A 14,357-nucleotide genomic window follows, 5' to 3' on the forward strand; every position below is an offset into this window, starting at 1 on the left:
CCATGACATGCATGTGAATTGGATTTGAGTAAAGGGGGAACTTTCCTAAGTCACCAGGCTCGCTTTCTCCTCCAAACCCATCTGGGTCCAGTGACCATATTTGAATCAAGACCACTGGAGATGGCCCCAAATGGAAGACAATCAGGGTTAAGTGACTTTGCCCAAGGTCACACAAACCAGTAAGAGTCTGAGACCAGATTCATCCATTGACAGGTACTGATGATGAGATGAATACCATCTAGCTGCCTTGGTAGGTACTTTGTAAATGCTTGTTGATTTAGCAGTTGTCTGGAAAAGACAGAACATAATGGCTTATCAATAAAGTCAGGGAAGATAGTAAGAGAATACTTAGCTGCCTTTAATGAGTTCAAGTTAGTAGGCCTAGGCAAATTAAAGGGGAAGTAAATTTAGGCTGCCAGTGAACTTGGCCTTTATCCTTAGCAAAATTCTATAATTATATTATTAAAGGAATGTAAAGAATATCTCAAAAAAGGAATTGGTGATCCTAAAGCATCAGTCAGTAAGAATAAATCATACCAGATTAACCCCTTTTCATTTTTTTGAGAGGGTTCCTAGTTCATGAAAATATTTTGGCCATAGTTAGTACCTCAGTTTGAGCAGTCAATTTTACCATCTCTCCAATTACTGTGGGATGGCACAGTAGGATAAAATACTGGGCCTAGAATCAAGAGGACTCATTTTCCTGAGTTCAAATTTGACCTCATACACTTACTTGTTTACCTCAGTTTCCTCATCTATAAAATGAGCTGGAGAGGGAAATGACAAACCACTCCAGAATCTTTATCAAGAAAACTCCAGATTAAGTCATGAAGAATTGAATACAACTCAATAAGATGGATAGGAGTGGGCTAAGAAATAGTAATTAGGTGGATTCAGAACTGGTTGAATGCCATACCAAAAGTAGTTATTGTTCATTGTCAGGTCTTATTGTTCATTGTGGTCTCTCTTGAGTGCCTCAGAAGTGTGCTAGACCTTGTTTAAAATTTTTAACAGTAATTTGGATGAAGGCATAAATGTCATACTAATAAATTTGTACATGACAAAAAGGAGAGATAGCTAACAAATTGGATGACAGTTATGATTTAAAAAGCTATAGACTTGTTTGAACATAGGGATGCTCTGATAAGATGAAATTTAATAGGGAAAGATCCAATGATTTAGAATTGGTTTCAAAAATATCAATTTTATGAGCATAAGATAGAGGGGACATGGCTAGATTACAGTTTATCTGAAAAAGATCTGGAGGTTTTAGTGAATATTAAGCTCAGTATGAATTCAATCCAGTAGTATAATAACCAAAAAAGCTTAGAAACATAGCATCAAGTCTGGAGAAGTAATTGTACCAATTAGGGCTGATTAAAACCGAATACATTTGGAATATTGTGTATGGTCTAGTTTAACACATTTTTAGAAAGAACATTAATGAACTTAGAACATCCAGAGGATGGCCAGATGTCAAAGAGCTTTCAGATTTTTCCATATTCACATTACTTGAAGGAACTGGGGATAGTTGGCCTAGAGAAGAAAGATGTTATATATTTTCAAGACTATCGTAAGGAAGGGAAATTATGCTTGTGTGGTAGGTAGAAGGTACTGAGAGGCATATTTAAATTCGAAATAAGGAAAAATTTATGAATGAACTAAACCAAAGCTGAAATGGGTTGCATGAAGAGATCATGTTTTCTTCCTCAATAGAAGCTTTAGATGGGTACTGGGATATTTGTGGAACAGATCTTGGGTTCAGATATAGGTTGGGCTACATAGCTTCTGAGATCCTGTGAGAGCACCATTATAGATCACTCTAAAATTGGGTTTATTCAAGCCAGATTTAGGGATGTATATGGAAATTTGGTCTATATTTGAATCACTGGGATAATTCACTCATATTAATGAAACACTATAAACTAGACTATTAGGAATTCAGAATTTTTGGAGTAGAGATGTGAATCCCAGAGTGATATATTTCATTCTTACCTCCAGCAAAAAACTCAGTCTTCATTAGCTGGAATTCACATAGTCTGTGTTGTGCTACACAGCTTGTTCAAATCCTTTACTAAAAGAGTAGAACATATAGTATAATTCTAGGATATTGAAGTTCTTGTGTGCAGTGTACAGTGTGGAAATGAGTGGTGTGAAGAGCCTTTGTTTTTCTGGCTCTCCTGAGCTAGGTACCACATTGTCTCAATCACTTAAAAACTATGTGACCCTGAATCAAGTCACTTTATCTCTCTCTATCTCAGTTTCTCAGTTTCCTCCTCTGTATAATGGGATTAATAACTCTAGTACCTACTTCAGGGTTTTTGTGAAGATCAAATGAGATAATATATATGAAAGCAAATCTTATATAGCTAATTACTTTATCATCATTATTGATATCATAGTGGAAGGTAGATCGCCAGTTTTAAAACTCTGGTTAATAATTTTTTTGATTGTTTTTGGACACCTAAAAGGCACCCTCTTGAATTTATTTCCAGTATTCTTGAATGCCACTCAATAAGATTTAATTTAGCAATTATATTCATTGCTGTCAGAGTATGTAGGATTCAAAAGATGGGTCCTGGAACATAATATAGGAAGAATTATTTTTGAATGCTTGGCTCTTCTCTTGGATTTTGATATAACTTAAAGTTTCAATTATGTCTGATTTGATTTTTCAGTGAGAGAAAAAAATCTTTATCCCCCAAGACAGCCCTTTACACTTTTGGAAAGTTCTAATTATTGAGAGATTTTTTTTCATGCATTTAGCTGAAAGTTGACTCACTTCTGCACATGTTGCTAGTTCTGCTGTTTTGAGTCTAAGGAGAATAAACTAAATACAATTCTTTCAGATTTAAATGTCTGAAGCTAGTTTTTCTGTATGTCTCTCATCATTCTGTTCACCATCCATTACTCAATTTTTTCAGTTCCTTGCTAAAATATGTTCCCAGAATTAAACATAAACTATCCAAAGTTACTTAATCAAGTCAGTAAAAAACTGTATTTTCTTTGTTTAGGCACTAAGAATTTTATTAATGCAGATGAGAAACCTCAATAATAGTGAGAGAAAAAAAAATGTATTTAAGTCTGTGTTCAGATTCCACTGGCTCTATCTCTGGGATGAGTTGCTTTCTTTATCATAAGTCCACCAAAGAAGTTGCTTCAGTATTTTCCCCACAGTTGCTATAACTGTATTTCCCTCCACTCTTTTCCTTCCCACTCTCATTTTATTCTCTCTCTCCTTTCACCCTGTCCCTGTTCAAAAGTGTGTTATATCTGAGTACCCTCTCCCACAGTCTTTCCTCTCTTCTGTCACCTATTCTCCCCTTCCCTCTCCCCATTCCCCCTTATCCCTTCCCTTTCTTCTCATTTTTCTCTAGGGTGAGATAGATTTCTATACCCTATTAAGTGTGTATGTTATTTCCTCTCTGAGCCATTTCTGATGAGAATGAAGGCTCACTCATTCCCCATTCCACTCCCATTGAAAAAGTTTTTTCTTGACTCTTATGTGAAATATCTTTGCCCCTTCTTCCTCTCCTTTCTCTTCCTCCCAGTACTTTCCTTCATCACCCATTGATTCCATCTTTTTACTATATTATACTATTATATTCAGCTCCTTCCTGTACCTCATCTATATATACTCCTTCTAACTGCTCTTATAAATGAGAAGGTTCATATGAGTTATCAGTATCTTCTTCCCGTGCAGGAATACAAACAGTTCAATAGCATTAAGTTCCTCATAATTTGTTCTTCTTGTCTACCCCCTCTATGGTTTATCTGAGTTCTGTACTTGGAGATCAAATTTTCTGTTCAGCTCTGGTTGTTTCAGTAGAAAAGTTTGAAAGTCTCCTGTTTCATTGAAAGTCCATCTTTTCAGGGGTGGCTAGGTGGCGCAGTGGATAAAGCACTGGCCCTGGAGTCAGGAGTACCTGGGTTCAAATCCAGTCTCAGACACTTAATAATTACCTAGCTGTGTGGCCTTGGGCAAGCCACTTAACCCCATTTGCCTTGCAAAAAAAAAACCCTAAAAAAAAAAAAGTCCATCTTTCCCCTGAAAGAGGATGTTCAGTTTTGCTAGGTAGTTGATTCTTGGTTGTAAACCAAGCTCTTTTGCCTTCTGGAATATAATATTCCAATCCCTACGAGCCCTTAATGTAGATGCTGCCAGATCCTGTGTAATCCTGACTATGGAGCCACAGTAGTTGAATTGTTTGTTTCTGGCATCTTTTAGTAGTTTCTCTTTGACTTGGAAGTTTTGGAATTTAGCTATAATATTCCTGGAAGTTTTTCTTTTGGGATCTCATTCAGGAGGTGATTGGTGAATTCCTTCAATTTCTATTTTACCCTCTGCTTCTAGGATCTCAGGGCAATTTTGCTGTATTATTTCTTGAAAAATGAAGTCTAGACTCTTTTCATGGTCATGACTTTCAGGTAGCCCAATAATTTTTAAATTATCTCTCTCGGATCTATTTTTGAGGTCAGATGTTTTTCTAATGAGATATTTCACATTATCTTCTGATTTTTGTTTTTTTTGGGGGGGGGATAGTTTTATTTCTCCCTGATTTCTTGCAAAATCATTGGCTTCCTTTAGTTCCATTCTACATTTAAAAGAGTTGTTTTCTTCAGAGAGCTTTTTTATCTCCTTTTCCAGCTGGCCATTTCTGCTTTTTAAGGCATTCTTCTCCTCATGTGCCTTTTGTGTTGTTTTTTCCATTTGGCCTAAACTGGTTTTTAACATATTTTCTTCAGTATTTTTTTTTGTTTCTTTCACCAAGCTGCTGATTTGATTTTCATGATTTATCTGCATTGCTCTCAATTCTCCTCCCAATTTTCCCTCTATCTCCCTTAATTTGCTTTTCAAAGTATGTTTTGAGCTCATCCATAGTCTTAGCCCATTTTCTATTTCTCTTGGAGGTTTTCAGTACAGAAGCTTCAATTTTGTCATCTTTTGAATCTTCCAAGGGACCAAAGTAATTTCTGTGGTCAGATCCTTTTTCTTTTGTGTGCTCATTTCCCCAGCCTATCACTGATTTACTGTACTTCCAAGGCTTTGGGGAGTTTGGGCACAACCCACAGGGACCTTAATTCCTCCAAGGTCTTATGAGAGATTTTCTTGCTTGTGCTTTGATATAAGGGTGACCACAGGTCATCTCTGCCCTGGAGCTGTGAGGAGAGTCCCTGCTCATCTATGTTGGTATGGGAGCCCAAACTGCAACCTGGATTTGGGTGTGGGCAAACAGCTGAGTCCTGCCCCAGGGCAAGCAGAGAGACCTCAGCGGTCTTCCCCAACCCCCTTACTACTTGTGGGCAGCAGAGGTGCAGGCTGGCTTCCTCAATTCCAGCTGCAGATTCTCACTACAGGGCTGCTCTGAGGCAGGGCACGCATTCTGCACTCACTGATGCAGCAGAGTTCCCTCACCACGCTTTCAAGCTGTACCCATGATCCCTTGACCAGGAAGTCTGGAAACTGCCCCCCTCTGCCAGGGACCCAGGTGTCCCCAGGGATCTACACTCTCAGCAGCTTTTCCCAACCCCTGGTCCCAGTGAAACAGACCTTTCCCATGGAATTCCTACATTGTCTTGGACTGGGAAATTATATCACTCAGTGTTTATGTGGGTTCTGCCCTTCTAAATTTTGGTTAGAGTCATAATTTGACAGGTTTTGGAGCTTTTTAGAGAATGAATGTCCAGGAATTCCTATCCTCATGCTGCCATCTTAGCTCTGCCCCGCCCCATACCCTTTTACTAGAGATGGGGAAAAAAGACACACACACACACACACACACACACACACACACACTTTTTTTAGTATCAAAGATGTGGTAACAAAATGGATATAGATTAGGTAGTGATTGAACAAACTGTAAAAACAGTATCATGGAATATTATTGTATGGTAAGAAATGATGAATATGATGAATTCAGAGAAACATGGAAAGATTTATTTTTATTGATGCAGTGAAATAAGTGTATCATTAGAAAAATAAATGACTATAACAATATAAATGAACAAAAGAAGAAAGCAAACTCTGAATAACTGAAAAATCAGTAATCATCTTGGAATCCAAATAATCAAATATATTTTCTCTTCACAGTTAGCTAACATTTCTATAAGCAGACACTGTGCTAAACACTTATAATTATTATCTCATTTGATTGTCATAAAACCCTGAGAGGTAGGTGTTTCTATCATCCCCATTTTACTGATGAGGAAATCGAGATAAGCAGTGACTTGTCCAGGGTTGTGGGATTCTCTTGGCATTGAAGCAGAGGTTTCTGAGAGCAGAATATTGTATGTGTGATCATGTATCAATAGCTTTTGATTAACTGTTTAATTCTTCCTAGGAGGGTTATATCCTCAAGCTGTAAGGCAAGAAATACTCAGAACTGACTGTGATGTTAAAATAAAATATATCAATGAAACCTATTTAACAATAAAAGGTAAATATAATTAAATAGCTTTGCAAATAATCTGTTTTTTCTCACCCTCAAATAAATTTTCCTCTAGTCCATTTACCCAAACTTGATATTCCTGTCCCAGACTCAGGCTCACCAGTAGGAAAATTAATGTATTACATTACTAATACATTACATATATTTGACTTTTTTTTTGGTCTTGACTTTTTACGTGCCCTATGATGGTTCCATTTTCAGGGCTTCTTTGGAGGCAAACTTGGTTCATTTTTTTCAAAATGCTTTGAGGTATAGTAATCATAATAGTTTCCTTTATTTAAAAATAATTTTTAAAATATTTGTTCAATTATCAAAAAATCCACCCAGTCACTCTCCAAACTCCTGCTCTAAGAAAAAACATAGTCAAACTTAATAAATTTCTGCAGTAGCCATATCCAAAATATTATTTCTCTATCCCACACTCTGAGCTTTTCACCCCTCTGTCAGTTTTGTAGTAGCATGTTTCATCATGAGTCCCAATCACAATTGGTCATTGCACTGATAGTTCCTAATTCTTTACAAATTGTTCTCTTCACCCTGCATCAGTTCATACAAGTCTTCCAGGTTTCCCTGAAAGCATCATCTTCAACTATCTTCCATAACTTATTCCATTCCATATAAAAGTTTCCATATTCTCTGTCTCCTCCCTCAATAGAAACACATTCAGGAGTAATGTACTTGTTGCAACAAACATTAGTTAACCAATATGAAAAGCAGGAAAAATTCCCCTACTCCTCTTTATCCTCACAGAATGAGTAGACATCTTAAAATAAAATAAAGAGAAATCACATTTAAAAAATATATATATATATATATTTTCTGTTCTCAATTATTCATGGAAATGAAGCCAATAGGGAAGAAAACAAGAGAAGAAGAAGAGATCCTGGATAATTTTTAAATGATGACAAACTGGATAATCCAAAAATCTAATTGTGGTCATTAGTCTCAACCTTCTTCCCTGCCAACCTTTTACTAAGACTATTAACACTTCACCCTGGTTTGCCCTCTGGAAGTATTTGAAGACAGTGTAATTGCCAGATGACAGGCCCAGGAACAGTAGCAGCTGCAACAAGGGACCTGAATAATCCACAGACTATGGATGTTCCCCACCACCAAAAGACTGGCTGTAAATGGAACTTTTTTTTTGTTTTTGTATTTTTTAAACAAATGATGCAATATATGTGAAGTGCTTTTGTAAACTTTAAAACACAATATGTATATATATATATATGTGTGTGTGTGTGTGTGTATATATATATATATATATATACACACACACACATATGTTAATTGCCACTACTATTTGTTATCACCACTCAGGTAACTTCTTTCAAACATTCTTAGTGAAAGACCCTCTACTTTATTTTTTTTATTTTTTATTTTTTTAGGCTTTTGCAAGGCAAATGGGGTTAAGTGGCTTGCCCAAGCCCACACAGCTAGGTAATTATTAAGTGTCTGAGACTGGATTTGAACCCAGGTACTCCTGACTCCAGGGCCGGTGCTTTATCCACTACACCACCTAGCCGCCCCAAGACCCTCTACTTTACAAGAATGTTTTAGAAATTTCTGGTCATCTGAAGGTTGGCCATTGACTCACATCTTTTCCAAGAATGAACTTTGGTTTTTATGCTATTTGTGCCTTTCTGTATCTTTTTATTGCCAGCTGTATCTTGTATTTTCCTCTGTCTGAATTGCTCCTGGTTTTTATTATTAGGAACCTAAAGAAATAGCTACCTGTATAGTTGATTTTGTTCCTCACTTGAAGTTAAAATTTTATTGGAGATTTTTTTTTTTGGTTCCTATAGAAATGATTAAATCAAGGTTAGGGATGGTTTCAAAGGACTTAGTCATGGAAACTACATCTTTACAACATTGCAACTTTCTTTTTTACTAGTTCCTTAGTTTACTAGTTTAATAGTTCACTGACACTTTTCTACTTGTCATCCCAATTCATTAAAATCTTTTTTTCCCTCCAAGGCAGTGTGTGTGTGTGTGGGGGGGTTAAGTGATTTGCCCAAGGTCACACAGCTAGATAATTATTAAGTGGATAATTGAGGCTGGATTTGAACTCAGGTACTCCTGACTCTAGGGCCAGTGCTCTATCCACTATGCCACCTAGCTGCCCCTAAAATCCTTTTTGATCTTAAAGTGTGATTCCCCATCCTTTTTTTTTTTAGGTTTTTATAAGGCAAACAGGGTTAAGTGGCTTGCCCAAGGCCACACAGCTAGGTAATTATTAAGTGTCTGAGGTCGGATTTGAACTCAGGTACTCCTAACTCCAGGGCCAGTGCTTTATCCACTGCGCCACCTAGCTGCCCCTTTCCTCTTATACCCTGATAGATTTCAGGTCTGTGACCTTGAATGGGGGGGGGGGGGTGTTGCATCTTTATTTTCACAAGCCTCCTACTGAAATTCAGTATTTTCTTCAATTTTTTAAAAAACATTATTCCTAGAAGATGTTCATAGGTTTTGCCAGACTGCCAAAGGGGTCCATACCACAAATAAAACTTAAGAGCCTTTGCTCTATCATTTTGTGCATTTTGATTTTACTTAGTAAAAGAACTTTCTCTGAGGACCTTGCCTTCTAGGATATCCTTTTTGTACATCTTTGTTTTCTACCTCTAAAGATCCATACTGAAAGCCTCTTTTCCCCTCAGCTTGGTGCCTCTTAATGTGTGTCTCCCTCTCCTGTCATTTATTATTTAGTTCTGTAAAATGTTTTGAGTTCAGTCTGTGTGAAGGATAAATTGGGAGGCAGACGACAGACTGTGAATGCAGTGCCTAGACACATGATCTGCTTGACAAGCAATGCAGTTACAAATGGGTTGTAAGTTAAATTCCAGTGAGTGGCAGCACCATTATTCATCAAAATTTCACCCTATGTTTCAGTCTGTTTATACTGTACAGATGTGTTGGGATATTTTTTTGAAAGAGATGGGAGGGCATCAGTTTGATTTGTAATTAATTTTATTTTAAATGTAATTTCTTCAACTGCAGCATTTAGAGAACACAGTAGAGGGGAAAAAGAGAAATTGAGAAATATAAATTGGATATTAGCTACAGCTTTTTGAAAATATAGTGTCTCCTATTTAATTATAGTTAAATAGAGAAATTAGGAAGGACCTTGAGAGAATGATTTGAGTAATTATGAATACTCATAAAAGAAGATCTTCCTCTCATTGTGATCTGCTTTCAAGACTTAGTAGATAAGTGGCCAGCATGTAGAAGGAAAACAAGAAAATTATTCAGATGGAGTCCATGGCTACTTGATTTAAATTTTTGCAAGTCAAGCAAGTGTGTATTTATATACATTTCAATGACTTCTCACAGGTTTTTTGTTTCATTTTTGGTTAGAAATCATATTTTTCCCATTTTCTATCAAAAATAATATAGCAAGCTGTGAATTATGGTGTAATTTAGAGAGACTATTTAAAAGTTTGTTTTGTGTTTTCTTTTTGACCAGGGTTTGTTAACTTTTTTTTTCTATCATGGATTCCTTTGGCTTTCTGGATAAAGTTTATATATCCCTTAATGAATAATAGTATTTTTAAATAATTGAAGGAAATGCTTAATTTCTATTAAAGGTTAATGAAAATAAAGATTTTTTTTCTTATTCAAGGTCTTATGCTCTCTTGAAATCTAATCCATGGACCCCAAGTTTAGAACCCCTGTTCTAGCTTGAAGGGTAGTCACTTTTCAGATTTCCCAGAGGGCTTTGTTTTTTTTTTTTCCTGCTTGTATTCTCCTGTTAGTTATCCTATTATGTTAATTGGTTTTCAGAGTTGTTGGAAACCTAGGGCATTACACTGTCTTTGATATATAATTATTGTGTTCTGTTTCCTTTTTGTTCTGGGATCTCAAATCACTTCCTTAAACCTCTGCAGTTCCCTTTCCACTGCCAAGGAAACTGAGATCCACCCTGCTCCCTTTACCAACCCTTCCCTCTACACTCCCTCCAAAAGTGAGCAGATATCTCCAAATTATACAATCAAGCTAAAGGTTGAATCCTGACTTCTGGTGCCCTATTCCATGCTTCTGCTAAAAATTTTATTGTAAACTGTATATATGTTCCCTAGGCTAGAGTAAGCAACAGAACCTGCCAGGTTGAAATACAGGAACACTAGCCATTTGATAGTGTGATGAGCACAGAAAGTCTGGAACTGGGAAGTCAAATTTGTCTCTAGTAAGCATCAGCAGTAAGGATTTTTTTTTTCCTAGAGAAGATTGCTACTTTCTAAAATTGGCCTTGGTGTTTGCATTTATTTTTCACATCCATGTTATGGTTCCAGAAAGTGTTAAAATCCTCACATGCTTAAAACAAACAAACCAGAAAACTCTCTTGTCCTGGGGCTGTGTGAAAAAGAATGAAGCTCTCATTCTCCTAGTACCCAATCATCAGCTTGAGCTAGCTGCTCCTAGGAACAGAATTTATTGAAGCAATTTATCCTGGCTAAATGTGGTATAAATCTGTGTACACGTATGTACATACAGACGCTATTACATTACAGCAGTGGTGTGGCATCGGTTTCCCTCAGAGTTAGATCTTGTTCCTATCACACTGAAAGATGACCAAGAAACCATTTCTATTTCATCTGGCACCCCACATTTTAAAGCTCCTATTTGTTGTGTGATTTACTGAACAGACAGCCCAAAGGCCTGGTTTCCTCCAGAGTGAAGTTTAAGAGAGTAAGAGAGATGTTGTTCAGCTATCCTATGATATTTAAACTGAATTTCATGGTCAGGAAACTATCAAATGTTGAACTAGCCTGACTGAGGTTGACATAACATTTTGATTCTACTTCATATTAAAAGTTTGAAACCTAGTTTGCTCTGTGGCCATTCCTCCTTCCTCCATCCTTTCTTTGCTTGCTTGCCTCCTCTTTCCTTCCCAAATTTTACTTTCTTGTCTTTCTCTTTCATGTGAGAATATTTCTGAATACTTCCTTTGAGAGCTTACTCTAATTTATTTCTTGTTCCTCTTTTTGCTCCCTCACCCTTTCAAAATGCTTTCCATTCTTTTTCAGATCTATTCTAGTACAAGTTGCCCTTCCAGTTTCAGCCTATCTTCACCTCAGTTATTTAGTCCTTTGCTAGAATATAAGAAATCTCACCAGCACTTTGAGATTAGACTTGCTGTTCTTTGGCAGTTTGGGAATTTCAACCAACTTTTCAAGGGTTCAGTTTAAATACTTTTTTAAAGGAAAGAGAGAAGCAGAAATTCATATTAGCTTCTTCTAAGGAACAGAGGGGACATTGGTGATTCCTTTTAGGGCCATTTTGGTTCTCCCCGCAGCATCACACATCTGTTGGCTTCAGCAGAGCCGCCCAGGAACTCTGGCCAGGAGCAGCACAAACAGCCGGAACATATTTGCCCAGTAAACCCCCAAAGAAATGACATTTGTTTTATTGCTGCTTTTTAAAACCCAGCCATAAATAGAATGGGGGTGGGGGGTGGTATAGATATTTCTTGATTTGACATAGACAATTGGTAGAGGGAGAGGGAGGCTCCCAGTGGGGAGGGAAGGTTTTTGTTTTTATTTTTGTATTAATGAAAATAATTTCCCACGCAGCCCAATAGGATGGGTGCTTTGTTTTCCTTGGCAATAATCTGGGATAAACGACCCTTGCCAACAGCCTCGTAGTTTATACACCAGGGAGCTAGATTATGGCCTTGTAAAATGGAGCACCCCTCCTATAATCCCTTAATTAATTAAATGACAAATTTTGGTCTTCTCCAGGTCAGAAATATGGCTTGTGCATCAGGCACTCAGCAGATTTATCGACATGGGAAACTGCACTGGTTGTATTTCAGCAGGCTCGGGGGGGGGGGGGGGGAGTGGGGGGAGAGAGAGAGAGAGAGAGAGAGAGAGAGAGAGAGAGAGAGAGAGAGAGAGAGAGTGTATTTTGCTCTATATTTGAAAGAAGGAAATTTTTTTTAAAGGCTTAAAATTCTTTGACCATTTAAACCTAAATTTTCCTGATCACCAGTTTTATTTGAGGCACCTAGTACATGCCACATGTCTAGCAGGTTCTGGGGCCCCCCAAAGTAGCCTGTGTTTGATAAATTACATTCCTAGTTACAACACCTGCTTCTGGGCTTGATATTTTTGTAATACTTTTTTTTTTGCCCTAGTGTATTTAAAATAACTTTTTCCCCTCCTTCCCCCTCCCCAGCTCCGCTCAGCTATATGAAATATGGGAGACGACAGACCGTTTGTGTGCAATGCCCCAGGCTGTGGACAGGTACGTTTACAATATACTTTATTGTGAATGTCTCGTTGTGAATCAAAGTGGCTGTTTTATCACTAAGGCAAAGAGTTTAAAGCCGGTATTTTACGTGATCACTGGAGGTAATCAGATCAGAGGATTTGCAGTGTGTAAATCCAAGTTATGAGGAAGTGTAGGCACTCTACTGTAATGAAATCTGCCTTGCTTTCTTCCATATTATTATTCTACTGGTGTTTGTTTCCTAACACAGGACAGGGAAGAAACATTGCCCTCCCCCTAAGCTTTTGAAACTGCCCATCTGAATACAAAGATAGTTTGGAAATTTCAAAGACATCTTCTTTCTTCTCTTTACCTCTTTACCTTCTAAGAGGCAGCTGAGAATGCAGCTATCATTTGTGAACCCCCAAAATACTAGTGTCTGTTTTGAACTTGTAAACTGGTGGGAGGGGAAATCATGACTTTTTTAGCATAAGATTGACTGAACCATGAGTGAAATGCATCTAGCACAGCCATCAAGGGCTCATATGTATAACATTATATATAGCCTACAAAGTTACTCAGCCATTTTTCAGCTAAATCCAGAAAACATTTTGTGCAGGTGCCTATCCAACCACTTAATGTAAACATGTCTAAGTTGTGGTGTTTTGATCCATAGTTTTTTAAAAAGTGATTTTAGTTTTAAAAAATATTTTTGTTTTAAGATCATATTTTGAGTTTTTTTTCTGTACTTTTTTTTTCTTGTATTTCTGTCATGTTCCACAAAAGGTTAAGGAAAGAGAAACAACAAAGACCCTTCTAATGTGTCCTAGCTCTATTAGATAATACACATACTAAGGAAAACTAAGTTCCAGACATGTGATTGTGAATGTCAACTACAGAAGTTGAAAAAATTTAGATCATTTAGGGATAGGAGCAAGAAATGGGGAGCTCCCAAAGTTGTACAGGGTTTGCAACCTTTTTTTTTTTTAACTATTCTGTTCATTATACAAGTATTGATTCCTTCCTTGAAAAAGCCAATTCAGACTTTGGGGGGATTGTTTTCTATGGTATTATACTCTGTTTTTATAATAAAATGTTCTAAGGGTCTTTTCAGTTCTAATGGGAGGAAATTGAGTTTGCTTCATGGAAATAAACTTTATAACCAATACCTCATTCATAAAGTGAGAAATATGTCTTTAGTAATCTGAGGCTGTTTTCTTTATACTTTGATTAAAATAATGTTAATTTAGATTTATTAAAAGCTTCAAAATTTACTGAGCCTTTTTACACCTAGTATCTCATTTGATTCTCAGAGTTGTGAATTATTATAGATTTTGTTATCTTTCACAGATAAAAATGTTTAACTTTAGAGAAGATATGTAACTTGCCTATGATCACAAATAATATCCATCTAAGATAAAGACTTCAAACCCAACTCTCTCCTGACTCCAGTTGGGTTTAATGGTTCCATTATTCCATTCCACAGAATGTATACCAAATTGTATATAAATTTGAAAATATCTCTTTTCCCCTTCTGTTTTCTATTTAAATCTTATCTCTTCTATTCTGTAGGTTTATTCTCACAGTTTTAAAACTTTATTTTCTTGCACAGTTGCATAGCTTCTGTATTAAATTTGGAACAAAAATATTCTATAGTTTGTCTTGGTTTTTCAAAAATAGGAAGAGGGTGGAGGCTTCAAA

At 36.8% G+C, this 14,357-nt stretch overlaps 1 protein-coding gene across 2 annotated transcripts in view; it reads left to right on the forward strand.

Moving 5' to 3' along the window:
- LOC141514734 (cyclic AMP-dependent transcription factor ATF-7) overlaps positions 1-14,357 on the forward strand; it is a 96,425-nt gene that overhangs the window by 11,675 nt on the left and 70,393 nt on the right. For both annotated transcript variants that reach the window (XM_074225762.1, XM_074225763.1), the window contains exon 2: positions 12,624-12,692. In XM_074225762.1, the coding sequence (XP_074081863.1) occupies positions 12,645-12,692 (48 nt within the window). In that variant the 5' untranslated portion in view covers positions 12,624-12,644. The remainder of the gene's footprint in view (positions 1-12,623; positions 12,693-14,357) is intronic.

The sequence above is a fragment of the Macrotis lagotis genome, chromosome 2 (assembly GCF_037893015.1).
Source record: "Macrotis lagotis isolate mMagLag1 chromosome 2, bilby.v1.9.chrom.fasta, whole genome shotgun sequence".
Classification (NCBI taxonomy): domain Eukaryota; kingdom Metazoa; phylum Chordata; class Mammalia; order Peramelemorphia; family Peramelidae; genus Macrotis; species Macrotis lagotis.